Below are 16,641 nucleotides of genomic sequence, written 5' to 3'. Positions count from 1 at the left end.
GTGTTATAAAAATTAATTTCATGTCAGCAAATAAAAAAATGCCAGCAGGGATCTTATTTGGCCAAGTTAGCGTAACATGGGTGTAGGGGTTACTGGGTTTGTAATCTGAGTTTTATAAGGGGGCAAGCTTTAAAAAAAATTTAATAGGGGGAAAATCAAAACTCGCCCTAATGGCAGGGGGTAACAGTTATTTATCCCAAAAATTAATAATTAAAAATAAGAATTTTGTCTCTCAAATTAAAATAATGGTTGATTAAAAAAATAGATATTGTGTTGATAATGACCCGTGAGATAAATAAAATTTTTAAATTTATTAAAATAAAAAACATATTATTAAAATATTTATTGATAATAAATAAACAGAGAGATAAATTAAAATGAAAGTGAGAAAATGTGAGAGAGATTTGAAAATGAGTGAAATGCAAAAGAGTGGAAAAAAATAAAGTTTTAGATATTTCTCTCTCATAAATAAAAAGTTGCAAAAAGTGTCACTTGTCATTGCTAGAATGCTTGGTATGGTGAATTAATTGGTACATTTGTTAATTACCTATTAGTCCTTTATGTAATATAAATATTTTGAATAGAAAATGTAAAATAGGAAGAGCATGCACTTGTTTTATATAGATAGATAGTAGACTTGGAGCGGTTAGCATTCAAGTTTCTAAGCAAAGATTTTATCACAGTCTAATCTTGAATCTTGTAGAGCTTTTAACACCGGGTTGAGCTCACGAATCTAACCTTGGTTTTATACCGGGCTAATAAAGCATCTGAGAAATTTTACCATAGGCGAATCCCAAACCTAAATAAGCTTTTATCATGGGCTTAACTTTAACCAAAACTTGGTTTTATCGTGAGCTAACCAAGAACTTATGAGATTTTAACACGTGCTGATCTCGAACCTTTGAAAACTTTTGTTTGGGCTGAACTTTTAAACCTAAACGGAGACTTGATCACACAATCTACAAATCAAAGCTTTTTACGGATTTAACATAGAACTCAAACAAATAATCCCTAAATGAATAAGTTGTTCAACTAAGATAAAACAAAAATTCTTTTGGTGAACTTTACAAATCTACCCTTCCAAAATTACAACTTCCTCATTCGCAAAATAACTTTTTTAAAAAGTACTACGACTAAATTTTTAGTGAGAAAAAGTAAACAAGATAATTTTTTAGAGAGGGAGAGTGAGAACTGAGAAATGAAATGTCGTTTTTTGGATGTGAAAATATGTGGAAAAGGACATCTATTTGTAGATTTGAGGTTGACACAAAAAACAAAAATTTAGGATCATTTATGACTTGTCAATCAATTTGCAAACATACACCAATCGATTGGTTACCTTCAAATTAATCGATTACTAAAGTTATAAATGGAAAAGAAATATATTTAGTCATTATACCTCATTAAGTTGATGTCCTAATTGCTTAGGGCACATATTTGAACCGTCCCAATCGATTGGAGAAAGTGTCAATCGATTGGTAAGAGCAAAAACTTGTTCATAACTTTTCAAATAACTCCCAATTCACATGACACAACTTTAAGGCATTTTTGAAAATATTTTCTTGAGAAAAATAAGTTTGAAAACTTATTTATGTGTGTGTGATTAGCCATGCACTTTTACGAGAAAGTCATTATGTTTTTACAATACATTCACTCAGACGTGTTGAGGTAGACTTTCATATACTTTAAGTCTTGTCAAATGTTTCTTTCTCGTAGACACTTACTTAAGCTCACTTGAGACAAGACTTGAGTTAGGTTCTAATTGGTTGCCATCATCAGATAGTCAAGTACATCAAACCCTAATAATTTAGTTTGCATCTTTAACAGCTTTAACCATTTTGTGTTTGACTTTAGTTATTGTCATTAAGGAATAATTGTCCTTAGTAGACATTAGTTGTCGTCATTAAAAATTATTGTCCTCGTTAAAGGCATATCACTTAGAAGTAACCCGCAAAACAATATTCCACATCGTAGCTCTTATCGAGTGGAGTTGTGTATATGGCTACGTCCAGTGATATTTGAGAGTGTCTCATCCTTATATGACATCGAATGTAGAGGGAGAACCACTTAGGACAGCTCATCAAGAGATATTAGAGGAGGAGTAAGCTATGTATTATGGATTATGGATAGTATTATCATTTGTTACTTTGTAATTTTGACTGTATTATGGATTCATGATTGATACATTTATATATGACATTTTCATCTTATTAGATAAATATATGATTTAATTTATAAAAAAATTAGTATGATACTATAGTTATAATTACATAGTTTATTATATTAGTGTAGTTCTAAATTAGTATGATAGTATAGTTATGATAGTGTATGTTTAAATAATAACTAAAAATGTATTAAATACATGTGCATGTTGTCATAGATAAAATGGGAGGGGAGGATAGTAACTCTCACATGTTTTGTTTGGTACGAAGTAAAATTGAGCCCATAAACTATCTATAGAGAGAACTGAGTTGGGAGTCTTCTGTTCGTCAACTGCACCAATGGTCATGGAACCTCTGCTCAAAATCGCAGTGCTCTTTCTCTTCCTCCATCTCTCCATTCTCGTTAACTCATCTCCTTCCCAACACCTTCAGATCATCAATGCCGAACGCAGGGTAACCTTTCTTCTTCTATTACAATTCGGAATTCAACGGAAATTTTCATTTCTCTGTTTCGTAATAAAGACACTTGTTTTAGCTCTAGATCTGTACGCACTGTCTTAAAATTCCGAACTTGGGAAATGGGTACATTAATTCGATTGTAGATTCATGCAGAAATGGGGTTTTTCTATCTAATTGATCTGTTGGGTGCTCTTTTTCTATGAATTTTTCCCTCAATGATAGTGGATTGATTGTTGGAGAATTGTTTATCTACAAGGGTATTTTGGGAATCATTCAAATCCTTTGTTTATATATTGTATGACTAATATGCTAATGATCCCTGCAGATTGACCTCAATTCTCACATTATTAAGGTGTACTTGACATTGAAGGTAGCATTTCCTCACTATTACTCTTTTGATCATAACTCAGTTTTTTCTTCTGTCATTCTTGTCACTTTACGTGTTTGTAAATTGTGTTCTACATGATTAGATTGTAGTGAAGCTATGAAACACGGACTCAGACATCGGACACACTACTATATTGACTCAGTGACAGTAATAAGAATTTGAGAAAATAAATCAATTGAATGTTATCCCACGCGTTGGTGTCTGACACTCATCAGACACTGGACATGCATTGTGGATGATGCTACAGCGGAGTGTAGTCAACAGATCTTTTTATGCCTAAATTTAGCATGTATGCTTGGTTTTATTTGATTAAATTGCCAGCATATAAAAATCTTCTTTCATTATCATTATTGTTGAATGAACTTTAATTCAGATTCAGTTTATCTCAAAAGTGGTTTTTGATAGAGTTCCAGAGAGAGAGAACTTTCTGAATAGTGATACCTTTTGCAAACAATTTGGTCATGTTTGATTCACATAACTGATTTTTATATGATCAAACTGGTTTGGAATGGAAGGCTCATTTCTATTCCAGTATTTGGCCTGTTAAGGAATGGGATTATGAACTCCATGAACCAAAACAGAACTGAATCATGTTGTAATTAATGAAGTTAGATATATAAAAAACACAATTTTCCATTCACTCCAACATGCAAGTACTATATGCATGTTCTCTCATTCTGGGAGGAAGTAGAGATTCTTGTCTGTATGGAATAGATGTCTGGAGTAGAATCATTGTTCTAGCGGCAAAGCCAGAAAACTAGTGTAGGGGGTATCAAACTAAACATATATAGCATGAAAGAGCTGTGTGGCAATTTAATTAACTTTAATAGGGACATCAAGTACGTATATGAATAAATACTGAGAAAAGCACAAACTTGGGCGGGACCATGGCACCCATGTTCCCTTCCTCCTCTCCTCTGCCGGTTAACCATTCCATGCGTGTTCCAATTTATTGAAGATTGTAACTTGATTTGGATTCTTAGACCAACAAATCAATATTTGTTTTGGCCTATTTTTATGTTGTATTTCTTTTCTTTTGACTGAATTTAACTATTAAAGCATCTATTACAAATTTGGAGACATTGTGTTTCATAGAGCTTTCCTTTCAGGTTGAAAACTCAGGCACTTCTCCTACTTCAGAAGTACATCTTGCTTTTTCACCTGCTGAAGCCGAACATCTTGCAGTAGTCAAAGCTGCAGCAACTACCGGGAAGAGGAAGAAGAAGACTTATGTTCCTCTTGATGTTAAATCCGCTGAGATACCTGATGGACCAAATGGAACTAAATTTTTCGTTATAACCTTGTTAACTCCACTCAATAAAGGTGAATCAATAACACTTGAGGTGCTTTACATATTGACACATTCTCTGGAACCTTTCCCAGTAGAAATTAGTCAATCAGAGTCGCAGTTGGTCTATTTCCGTGATAGTGCAATATTATTGTCTCCCTATCATGTCAAGGAACAGACAACTTTCATCAAAACACCAAGTGCTCGGGTAGAATCATTCACAGTAGTGGAGCCCGCTAAACGAGCTGGTTCAGAGCTAAGATATGGGCCATATGGCAGTCATACCCCGTATTCATATTCTCCTGTGCTTGTTCATTTCGAAAATAACAATGCCTTTGCCGTTGTCGAGGAGCTGGAGCGTGAAATTGAAATATCTCACTGGGGAAGCATACAGATCACAGAGCGATATAAACTGGTTCATGCTGGTGCTAGACACAAAGGTGTTTTTTCAAGGTATATTTGCTATCTCTTGTTCATTCTTCTTCATGCTCCTCCTGACCTTCATTTTGTTCTTTGAGGAACAATATGTGTCTGGATTAAAGGAATAGAAGAATAATTACTTACATGGCGAAATGATCTCTTCAACATCTTGTAGTAGTTGGAATTTAGATATTTGGCGGCATGACCCACCTTTTAGGTTCTATTTGATAAAAAGTAGCGGATAACCGATAAGCTAGCCGATTGCGGATTAACTAGTGGGTTGAATTTGTAGTGTTTGGTATAATTAGCTGTTGAAATAGCTATTCAATATGAAATGATATGATTTTTTTTTAATATTTAATTTTTTAAACTAAGATAATAAGTGTAAAATTGACAAAAAAATGACGAGTTTTAAGCTCAAATGCTAGTTGAAGTAGCTTAGAAAAAATTGTTACCAAATAGGTCTATTTTGGTTAGATGAGTTTATAAGGCTATAAACTATCCATTATAAGCTTGAAAATTGACATTGCCAAACCAAGTCTTAATATATAGCCTTAATATATTTATTTATATGTTATTTGTATAAATGTTTTTTTGAAATGTATTGTAATCATCAATAGATGAATCATCAAATTGTCTAATTTCTCACAATTCTGATTGATATGATGATTTGGTAACATTGAAATTTATCTTTACCTTACATGTTTCATTGCAACATTTGGTACAAAAATAAACCAATCGTTATCTTTAAAGTAGCTAATAGAAGAAAAGGATCTTTCTACTGTTTTAAGCACATAGGCAACCAGTTGTTATTGATACTTTTGCATTAGGATTGTCATGATTTAGAAAAGGCCTAAATTTGGACTTCTACTTTTCAAATGGATCAGCTAATTTAAGGCTAATAAAACATTAGCATATAGTATATTATTTGGGTTTATGTTTAATTTTAAAATTCTTCTGAATAATTGTAATATTTTATCCTTTATTTGAAGTTTCTTTTATTACATGTAACTGGGTTTTTTTTTTGTTGACAGAGTTGAATATCAAACTAGATCAGGTGTTAGTGGTGCTTCTTCATTTAAAAGTCTTCTTGCAAAACTACCCCCCAGGGTTCATTCAGTATACTACCGGGATGAAATTGGCAATATTTCCTCTTCACATCTACGTACAGATTTTCTAAAGGTGAGATATATCATTTGTATCTTAAAATAGCATGCCTTTTCTCTCACCTCTCACCTGACTTAGAGTAGTCGTTCAAAATTCACTTGTATGCCTCTTTAATAATGACGAGCACCATTTCTTTTCTTTCCTCCTTTTTTTCTTCTTTTGCAAGCAATTATGACTGAAATCTTTATTATTTGATCTATGGTTATGTATTATTGAATGCCATTGACAGTTTGACATCATAGTTAGTCAATAAAAGCAGAAGTATGGAAGTGACGATTTCTTGTAGTTTCTACATGGATTGTTTCTATGTTAATTAAATGTTTAGTGGGAAAATATTCTACTATTAGTTTTGTGGAGGCTTGAATTCATCAAGGTAGGACAAATAGGCTGTCAAGATCGAGATCTTGCATAAGATCATGAGGTGATAGCAATATCGTAAAACATAAGATCGTAGCTAAGATCGGAAGATCCTTCCCAATTATTTTTGAAAGATTGAGAGGGGGTAACAAGATTGAAAAACATAAGATCGTAACAAAGTTCACAAGATCCTACTAAAACGAAAAATAATACTATATTTTAAAAGTATTTTTACATAATATATTTTAGTAGGCAAGTGTATTAGTTGGAAAATGACCCTTATTCATGTTCTTTAGACACGTATAATTGAGTTTTTATACTTTCTTTCTGCCCCCATAATTGTTGCGCCTTTACATCTTGTCATCCTTCTCGGCTTTTAATGGTGGTGGCTAGAAAACAGTCAATAATGGCCGGAGTGGGCCATGATCGCACAAAATCAATGGTTTTACAAAAAAAAAAATCACGATTTGGCTACAACACACGATTTTACTTAAGATTGGGATCGTTGGGGGTGATTGAGATTGTAAAATCGTTAGATCTTAAGATCTAGATCGAGATCTTGACAACCTTTTAGTCTTGACCAACAAAATGATGATTCTATTTTACTTAATCTTTATTTTATTCCGCCAGGCTTGATCTCATACTTTACATTTTTATCAATTGCAGTCAGAACTTGAATTTGAGCCTCGATATCCTCTATTTGGAGGCTGGAAATCCACCTTTCTCATTGGTTATGGGCTACCATTGCAAGACTTCCTTTTTGAGTCTCCGGACGGCAGAAGATACCTCAATTTTACTTATGGTTGCCCTCTTGCTCAGACCGTGGTTGACAAGTTGATTATAAAGGTGAGTGTGATTTTGCATTTGTTATTGTTACTATCAAGTAAAATTTATGCCTTTTGATTTCAACTGCATCTGCATGCAATAATGGAGGTTAAATTTATCCTTTTTGGACCATTTAATTAGGTTGTGCTTCCAGAGGGATCCAAAAATCCTGCAGCCGTGATTCCTTTTCAAGTAGATCAACATCTGGAGGTAATGTTTTCTTGGAATAATACTGCTTACTCAACACTGGCTTTGTTTCAACTGCACACACTGCATATGCAGCTTCAGCAGTGTTTGACTGAAAAAAGTATTTAAGATTTGATTTGACTATCTTTTTAGCTTATGGGAAATCAGTGCCCCTGCTTCTGCCTCGGGAAAATTGTTCTTGCTATGTACGATGGTTAATATTTGTTGGTAGATGATATCATTTGTTAACGAAAGCGCTAGGGTTAAGACGGTCAATGATTGTTAGGCACCTAAGATATTTTGTTCTGATTAGAGAAGACAATTTCTAATCTTTGATTGGGAAAACATAATGTTTAAGTTATATACACAACTTTTGGTTTCCCGGAGATGTTTTATATTTCTTTCTTCTCTGCATATAGTTGCCTGTGCTAGTGCTGAATTTCGCTTGTTAACTTTATAGCATACAGTAAAAGTAGCAGCTAAAATGGTTTGATCTTTGAACTTTTGCAGACCAAGTATTCATACCTTGACATTGTGGGAAGGCCTGTGATGGTTCTAGAAAAGAGAAATGTTGTTCCTGACCATAACATCCCTTTCCAGGTATCACCAAACCCAATTCTAAGATATCTTTCTAAAACTGGTTTTGAACGTGGCTGTTTCATGCTCTAACCATGTTTTTGTTGTGGGGGTAGGTATACTACAATTTCAACCCTATATTCATGCTTGCTGAGCCATTGATGCTGGCATCTGTTTTTTTCCTGCTTTTTGCGGCGTCTGTGGCATATTTACATATGGATATTTCCATCCGCAAGTCATGAACATCTCTAGCTAGTTTTCTGAAAGGTACATGTTAAAATCTGTCGCTTTGAACTATTTTTATTTTATGATTAAAACAAATAACAATCTCTCTAAGCAATTCAAATATTTTGTTTGTTTGACAGGCGGCACGGGACTGAGCAGATCAACCATTTTGGCAATACTGTATGAAGTTTAGCAGTTATAGTTTTGCTTGTTTGTAATATTCCCCCCCCCCCCCCCCCCCCCCCCCCCCCCCCCGGCAATTTGATCTTATGCCATGTTTCTAAACTAGTGATGAACCATTACTTCCATTTAAGAAACATAGAATATGGTAGTTGAGGAAGAAACTTACATGATGTTTTTTCCAGGTATTAGAAATATTATAACTTTATACTTGGTAATCAATACACGAACTGAAATTAAACAAGATCTCTTACATGATCTTTCCTCATTGTCCTGTGGATTAGTCACACGGCTTGGCCATCGATAACTAGCAACGGGAAAATTATTTCCATGATACTGTATCATCTACTTTGTTCCATTCATCAGCTATTAGTAAATTAGCCACTTTCATATTTCTGACAAACCACACATGATTCTGAAAGTATACCCTACTGTTGTATGAGGGAAATGAATCTCCAGTGTAGTAACTGTGCAACACAGTTGTAGATTTCAACGCCTGAGTTTGTCTTAAACCGAATTATCGAATCTGTTTTTTTTTTTTTCCTTTTGAAATAACCAAATTCATAAATAAGATAAGGACAAGAAGTGCTATCAGAACATCAGTTTGCGAAATAACAGGATAAACCCATATTACATTGTGCTACACCAACCAACCACCAAGGACACAGTAGCTTAACCAACCTAAAAGATTTATACCAATTGATAAACAAGATCACAACCAATTTCAATGCTAAGCAAGAGGTAAACCGACCACGAAACCGCAACGACGCTCCAGGAAAGCCCTCCAGACTTAGCAACTTTCAACTCCCTGCTGCACCGACTCTGCTGCATCGATAAAAACATATCAGCAGAAACAACCAAACAGACAAAAATTAGAGCTTACAATCTAGCCCCCATCACATGCCACATAAAAGCTACAACACCTGATCACGACATCACGTCATATATAGTTACTAGAGCTTTCCGCCAAAAAGACCCAGCTACAACACTGTTGTGATGACAAACTCGGATAAAAGTAAAACCGCAACTGAATAATGAAACAAAACAAAATTATGTTGCAGACTCACAGCCGCCAGGACTTGGACGATTCAAAATTCCAGTAGTTACAAAACCACTACATGAGACAAACTGAATCCTCTGCAACGATATGTTCGCGGAACGCCGACCACAAAGGGGTAAGAGCACACAAGACATAGCAGGGCCCTTTGCTGATAAGGCAGCAACTATACTGGACCAAACAAATTGTTAATGCCTGAACTTCCCTCATATTCACTGCTGAATGCTAAATCAAATTACGCACAAGACCAGAGAAACACTCCAATTGATCAAAAATACCTCCAATAAAGCAAAAAATAGTCATTTCCATAAGGCAAATGATCCACAAAATAACCACCAGCAGCACCACTAATTTATAAGACACCTGCCAAGTTCTCTGCGAAGTTGCTAACAACACCCAATACCAAACCTGCGGCAACCGCTAACATCACCCAACCTACCTCACTTGCCTTTGTTGATTGCTGTCAGTTAGAGATAGAAGTCGACATTCTGATCAATAACCCCAGCCTCTGAAATACAAATCATATTCCATCACTTGACCATTTTGAGTCGAAACAACATCGAGCAGCCATCATAGGACCAAGTTAGAGATTTACTCAACCTTGATGCCTAGTCAAACTAAGGGTTTCAAAGTTCAAACACCACATAGCTATGTCATCCGAAGTCAGATTTGCTTTTGTTCAGAGCCACATGAAAGATAGCGGGTCTAAAATCTTACCCTGCTTCGCGAAAAAATGCGGGTAAAAAGGGCTTTCTCCGTAGGCCGGGTCCGTTTTGCCACCCCTATATAAAACCACGTCTCAAAAATATAATATATTTTTTGTTCTGGAATGAAACAAGTTGATGACAGTAATACAAATTTGGTCTCACAAAGATTATAATACAAAATGTTGCACATGGAATGAAAGGAATATTAATCTTGATGGTGATATAAACCAAGTGTCAAACATAAACCAATAAAATATATAAGCAAATATTGATGGAACACAAATAAGGTAAAAGATGAAAATGATTCCTCAGCAGTTATATGTCTCTATCTCTATCAATATTTTTTTAAATAAAATCATTTAATGGTGAAGAATGAATAAAAAATGATTTAATAATTATTATATCTTTGATTACAGTAACTGTGTCCTTTTCTGTAAAAGATACCTAATACTTCCAATAAAAAATTTATAGAGACGATCTATTAAAAGAAAAATAAGAGTGGCGGAAGCATAATAGGATGAATATTGTTGGCGCAAAAACTCTTCATATAGTATATACATCCATAAAATAATAGTAAAAATATGAAAAAAGTTGTTTTTTTTTGAAGATTTTAAAAGGGAAGGTTTTGGAGATTTACATTTACATCTAAAGTGTGTTTGATATTCTTTTTTTAAATTTAACAACAATATGATTTTGTATTTTAATTTAATATATTGTTTTTTAATTAAAGACAAGAATTTCCCGCTAGTGATGTTTGTTGATTATTATGTTTTAGATAGACCCTAACGACCAAATCATGGCGGGACAAACAAAAGAAGCTGTCATTCCTTTCTATTTAAGAATTTCAATCAGGACGATTGTTAATTACCATTCTACCCTTTTATATATTACATAAAATGTGTACCTAAATAGCCCTTATAGTTTGTAATCTTATCATATTTGTTTATCTGGCAAGCATCCTTTTCTAACATTCAATGAGTGTGTTTGATTGACTAAAAAATAAGTATTGATAATTTTTTTATATTTTATTTAATGCAGAAACTAATTATGATATTGGGCAAAAAAAATGTCAAGAAAATTGAACAAAATCATGAATTCTTCTCTCCTTCTAAATCATGAGACAACTTTTTGTTTCACACACAAATTATAAAAAAAAAAAAATCAAAATATCATTTTTTTACCTCTTTCTCATTATTTTATATTTTAATTCATAAATATAATATTAATATTTTATAGGGTTAATAGGCATTTACACCCCTGTAATGTTAGCGAATTTTGCTTTACCCCCTCCGTTGCCAAAAGCAGGTTTTGGCAACGATTTTTTTGAAAAAAACCGTTGCCAAAACCTGCCTTTGGCAACCGAGGGGGGAAAAACAAAATTCGCTAACATTACAGGGGTGTAAATACCTATTAACCCTATTTTATATATCAATAAAAATATTATAATAAAAATTATATTATTTTTATTCAGTTCATCAACATATCAAATAAATTAGAGAAAAAATATTTATTTATTATTTTTCTTCTCTTCTCATTATTTAATATTTTGATTCATAAATATCAATATTTTTATATCAATAAAAAGTTATTAGATAAAAAGATATATTATTTTGTCTGTTGCATAAACATATTAAAATTTTTAATTTTTTCCTCCTTATTATTTAATATTTTGATTCATAAATATTATATTTTATATATCATTAAATAATATTATAGAAAACGCATTATTTTGTCTGATACATAGACATATCAAGTAAAATAAAAAAAAAAAATTCCAATACATTAACTATCAAATAGAGTACAATACTAATTAATATTTTGTAAATCAAACGCACTTAAAATATACAATTACAAATTAATTAAATAAAAAAACATTTTCCTAAATAGAATACAACATTGTCTATGGCTTCGCAGAAAAAAGAAAAGGGTAATCTCGTAAACTCACGTATTCTCGTACATGTGCAACGATAAAACATGCGAAAATTAGTTGTTCTTGAAGCGGCAACATAGGAAACAAAACAACAATAAACATCCAAAGAATCATTGTCACTGTGATTTCATTTTTGGTTCTCTGATTCCCATCATCGGGATCAGAGGATCAATCAATCTTTTGTTTTTCATTTAACAGAGCCCCTGAAGTTTTTCCCTTTTTGCGTCTAAAACTTGAAAAAAAACACAATTTTGAAGAATCAGAGAGTGCAATTTCTCAATTTCTCGAAAATGGGTACTCCTAAGAAGGAGGGAAAAATGGAAGGGTGGCTTTATCTATTTCGTTCTAGTCGGTTTGGTCAGCATTACTCACGTAAAAGATACTTCATTCTCAAAGATAATGTTCTCACAAGTTTCAACATCAAACCCTCCTCACAAATGGAGGTATATTCCCTTATCAATCCAAAAAGTTTCCATTTTTTATTCAAAAATTTATGTTAATGTTTTGCCTTTTGTTTTGAGGTTTTACCATATATAATCATTTGTTGTCCGTTTATCTGCTATTTCTGTATAATCTTGATCATTTTATATAAAAATCCAGAACAAACTTCTTTTAGAAGAATGTTATGTTTTTGCTTGCTTTTGGTGATGATGTTGCTATGTTTGGTTGTGATTAAGTTGTTTATTAATTGTGAAAGATGAATGAAAGGATTGTGATTTTCAGGAGCCAATTAGAAGTGCGATGATAGACTCGTTCATTCGGGTTACTGACAATGGAAGGGAGAGTATCAACAAAAATGTAAGAAAGTTTGAATGGCATTTGTTTCTTTGAGGAATTGATTGAATTAAGAATTTGGTTTGCGTTGCGCAGGTGTTCTTTATTTTCACTATATATAATGCTTCAAATCAAAAGGATAAGCTTAAGGTTTGTATCAAAACTAAATATTCAAACAAAACTTTACTTTTTTTCACTAGATTAATTCATTGTTTGAATTCCATGTTTATAGTTGGGAGCAAGTAGTTCAGAAGAGGCTGCGAAATGGATACGTTCTTTTCAGGAAGCTGCTGTGAAGGTTCTACACTCTCTGGCTTCAATTAGTAGAAGGCTTTGTCTCATGATAAGAAACTTATTTTTGTTATATGTTTTTCAGGAGAATCCGAATACGGCTAAGAATTTTGTGGCTTGTCACAAGAGAGGGCGTTCATCTTTGCGGTATATCAACTGATTTTCAATATTGAATTTGAATCCTTGCACTTTTTCCTTGTTCTTTTTATTCGGCTGCTTAATGTGTAAAGCATTGTTGAAACAGATATGGAGGAACAAAAAGCATTGATTGGAAATACTCTAATTTGAGTTTTCAATCATGTGCATACTCTGAAGTTATGACCACTGACGTTATTGCGCCTTCTCCGTGGAAGATTTTTGGCTGTCAAAATGGTGAAGCTTTAGCACCTACCTAGATTCTAAATCGGTACTAAACTCATATAAAGCTAGTGGCTTAATGTGTATTTGATAGTTATTTTTGTGCAGGGCTAAGGATGTTCAAAGAAGCCAAATGTTGGGATTCACACGGAAGGGTAAGTTGCTACTAACTTGGTAATGTTTTGTTTTTGTACTAGGATTATCTTGTTTTTTAAAAGTGAAAACTGTTGTTGGTATTATTCATTCAGCAACGGAGAGGTGATCACCCCGCAATAATGGCAGTTGGCGTGGTTGATGGAACTTCAGAGGCCATTTTTAATACTCTAATGTCTCTTGATCCCTCAAGAACCGAGTAAGTCGTCCAAATCAATCATTTTATGTTTCTATTTAGATCAAATACAATAAGAGTGAGTACTTATTAATGAAGTTTGCAGATGGGACTTTTGTATAAACCGAGGAAGTGTGGTTGATCACCTAGATGGTCATACAGATATCATTTACCTGCAATTGTACAATGATTGGCTACCTTGGTACGCGTACTAATTCGCATATAATTCACACATTAAACATGTTACTATAACTAGTAATTTTCATATGAATATAATCTCATTATATATGTGTAGGGGTATGAAACCAAGAGATTTATTGCTACGAAGATACTGGAGAAGAGAGGATGATGGCACATACGGTACAATTACCACTATAGTTATGCTTATGATTACGAACTTGTGCTTCATTAATCAGTTAACTCTTTTTTTGTTCTTTTTTGCTTTGATTGTGTAATAAGCAGTATTATTATATCATTCCGTGTGTCATTCCAAGTGCGCACCCAAGAAAGGCTACGTTCGAGCTTCGCTTAAAAGTAATGTATCCTTTAAATTTTATGTACATTATTCTTTATTTTTTTACATTCATTTTAACTTAATTTTATTTCTTTATTGTAACACGTCTAGCAGGTGGAGGATTTGTGGTGACTCCTGTTAACAAAGGAACTCAATCAGTTGTAAGACATATGCTTGCTATTGACTGGAGATTATGGAAACTAGATTTACGACCTTCATCTGCTAGATCCATAACCATTCGTATGCTTGAGAGAGTTGCAGGTATCATCTATCTATCTATCTATTATGATAAAAATATTTTATGATCTTTTGCGCGATGTTTACTATTAGTTTTTTTATGATAAAGTTACTTTATGTAGTTTACTCACATATTTTTATACATATATGAATACGATATTATATGAGTTTTTACAATGATTCTTGTTTGCAGCACTAAGAGAATTGTATAGAACCAAAGCAGGAAACTACTCATCTGAGTCTCTTGTAATGACAAAAGATATCGGGTTGCCAATTACCGTAAAGGAGGATGTTAAGATTAAAGTTCTAGAAGAGAATAATAAGCCGATTGATGAACTTGTGGAAGTGCAAGATGAAGTGGACGACAAAGAAATTCGCGGCCGTACCAGTTTAATGGGATTGAATGATTCTGACGAGTTCTTTGATGTTCCTGACTCAACCGAATATGATCACTTTGATAATCAATGGCACCCGGACTTGTGTTCAGAGCAACTCGGCGTGCCCCAACCCAGACTATCATCGGCTGCTGGTTTGGTCAAAAAGTTACATGATCTTGCAAGTTAGTTTTAATCGATGTTTCTCAATTAGAATATGTTTAAACGATTTTACGAGAACGTAGTTTAATTTTTAAACATATATGTTGCAGTTCAAAAAAAGGGTTACATTGACTTGCAAGAGGCAGCTAGGGAGGAAAATGCATCATGCTCTTATGGATCCACTCTTCAAAAAGATCCAAAATGTACTTTACCTTGCACTTGGGCCGATTCTGATCCGTCTTTGTTTTTGGTTCGAGGCGAAACTTATTTACAAGACCATACAAAGGTCAAGGCAACCAACACCTTGATGCAATTGGTTGGTGCAGATTGGCTCCGGTGTGACAGACGAGAAGATGATTTGAGTAGTCGTCCCGGTTCCATAGTCCAGGTATTTTCTTTTTCCTTTCATGAGTTATTAGATAGGCTAGTTTTCATCATCGAAATATTACTGCTAGTAATTTCTTACGATACATGCTTTGCATTTGGACTTTTTCAGAAATATGCAGCAAATGGTGGTCCAGAATTCTTTTTTGTTATCAACATACAAGTGAGTTTGACCTCAAAATCTTGATTATTTACTATATTCATCATCGCCTTTAAGTATCATATTGTTAATTTACTTTATCATACTCTTATCATGAATCAGATGCCGGGAAGCCCCTTGTATAACATTGCAGTCTATTACATGATGAAAACTCCTTTAGAAGACAATCCTTTACTGAAAAGCTTTGTTGAAGGAGACGATACTTACAGAAACTCGAGATTTAAGCTCATACCATATATTTCTAAGGTTAATTACATGTCTAAGATAAGATTTCAGATACATTTCTAATGTTTGTGACAAGTATAAATTTGGATTCCCTTGCGATTTTCTTCTCATAGGGATCATGGATAGTCAAGCAAAGTGTTGGAAAGAAAGCATGTTTGATTGGACAAGCGTTAGAAATAAATTACATTCGTGGCAAGAACTATCTCGAGGTTACTATCATTGCAAAATCTTTGCAATCCTTAATAGTATAAAGTTTCATTTATTTCGTATGCTAACATTTTAATCATGTGAATCATATTATTAGCTTGACATCGACGTTGGATCTTCAACGGTTGCACGAGGAGTGGCAAGCCTAGTTCTTGGATACCTGAACAATTTGGTGGTAGAAATTGCATTTTTGATACAGGTAACAATAATAAATACTGATTTGCCGACGGTGTAAATTTTTTTATACTGACAGTGTATTATCACGTGCAGGGTAACACACCGGACGAGCTTCCTGAAGTCCTTATCGGAACATGTCGACTCAATCATATGGATGCAACAAAAGCAATTGCAGTGAATACTTAACTTCTAAAACTTGAAATATCTTGATATTTTTGAGGAGCAGAAGCTGAGACTGTCTCCTATAGTATTAACAACAGCAAAAAGGAGAAAAAACAAAGTAAAGGATGAAAAGTGGTACATGTTGTTGAAGAACTTGTTGCCCTGCATGCTTCATGATATTGGTGTAGTAGGAGTTTTTCCTGTGAGATTTTGCTGAGGCTAATCACATTGTAAAGAAAGTTATTATTTAATAGTATCTATTTTATGATATGCTGAACAATAACCTATTCTTTTGTTGAATTCATGCATTGATTATGTAAAAGTGAAATAGATAAAGCTACATGAGGCTGATTTAAATTAAA

General features: G+C 33.6%; 2 protein-coding genes across 3 annotated transcripts; both read left to right on the top strand.

Moving 5' to 3' along the window:
• Positions 1-2,442: 2,442 nt before the first annotated feature.
• Positions 2,443-8,502, top strand: LOC131643740 (dolichyl-diphosphooligosaccharide--protein glycosyltransferase subunit 1B-like). Its single transcript, XM_058914043.1, has 9 exons — positions 2,443-2,615; positions 2,947-2,991; positions 4,119-4,750; positions 5,752-5,899; positions 6,908-7,087; positions 7,208-7,276; positions 7,763-7,852; positions 7,945-8,095; positions 8,194-8,502. Exons 1-8 carry the CDS (start codon positions 2,502-2,504, stop codon positions 8,068-8,070), a joined length of 1,404 nt encoding a protein of 467 aa, XP_058770026.1. The 5' UTR covers positions 2,443-2,501; the 3' UTR covers positions 8,071-8,095; positions 8,194-8,502.
• Positions 8,503-11,990: 3,488 nt separating this feature from the next.
• Positions 11,991-16,641, top strand: LOC131613596 (protein ENHANCED DISEASE RESISTANCE 2-like). 2 transcript variants are annotated; one of them, XM_058885257.1, is made up of 19 exons: positions 11,991-12,370; positions 12,651-12,725; positions 12,798-12,851; positions 12,934-12,999; positions 13,078-13,139; positions 13,237-13,364; positions 13,458-13,504; positions 13,598-13,701; positions 13,784-13,879; positions 13,973-14,037; positions 14,140-14,211; positions 14,306-14,452; positions 14,622-14,987; positions 15,075-15,352; positions 15,461-15,511; positions 15,611-15,754; positions 15,847-15,942; positions 16,038-16,139; positions 16,211-16,641. In XM_058885257.1, the coding sequence occupies exons 1-19, from the start codon at positions 12,218-12,220 to the stop codon at positions 16,301-16,303; spliced, it is 2,199 nt and encodes a 732-aa protein (XP_058741240.1). In that variant the 5' UTR covers positions 11,991-12,217; the 3' UTR covers positions 16,304-16,641. The 2 variants fall into 2 exon arrangements, with proteins under 2 accessions (XP_058741240.1, XP_058741235.1); XM_058885252.1 differs by having other exon boundaries at positions 14,303-14,452.

Source organism: Vicia villosa, linkage group LG1 (assembly GCF_029867415.1).
Source record: "Vicia villosa cultivar HV-30 ecotype Madison, WI linkage group LG1, Vvil1.0, whole genome shotgun sequence".
NCBI classification, from domain to species: domain Eukaryota; kingdom Viridiplantae; phylum Streptophyta; class Magnoliopsida; order Fabales; family Fabaceae; genus Vicia; species Vicia villosa.
The sequence above is the reverse complement of the archived record's forward strand: the minus strand, read 5'-3'. Positions and strand labels throughout refer to the sequence as shown.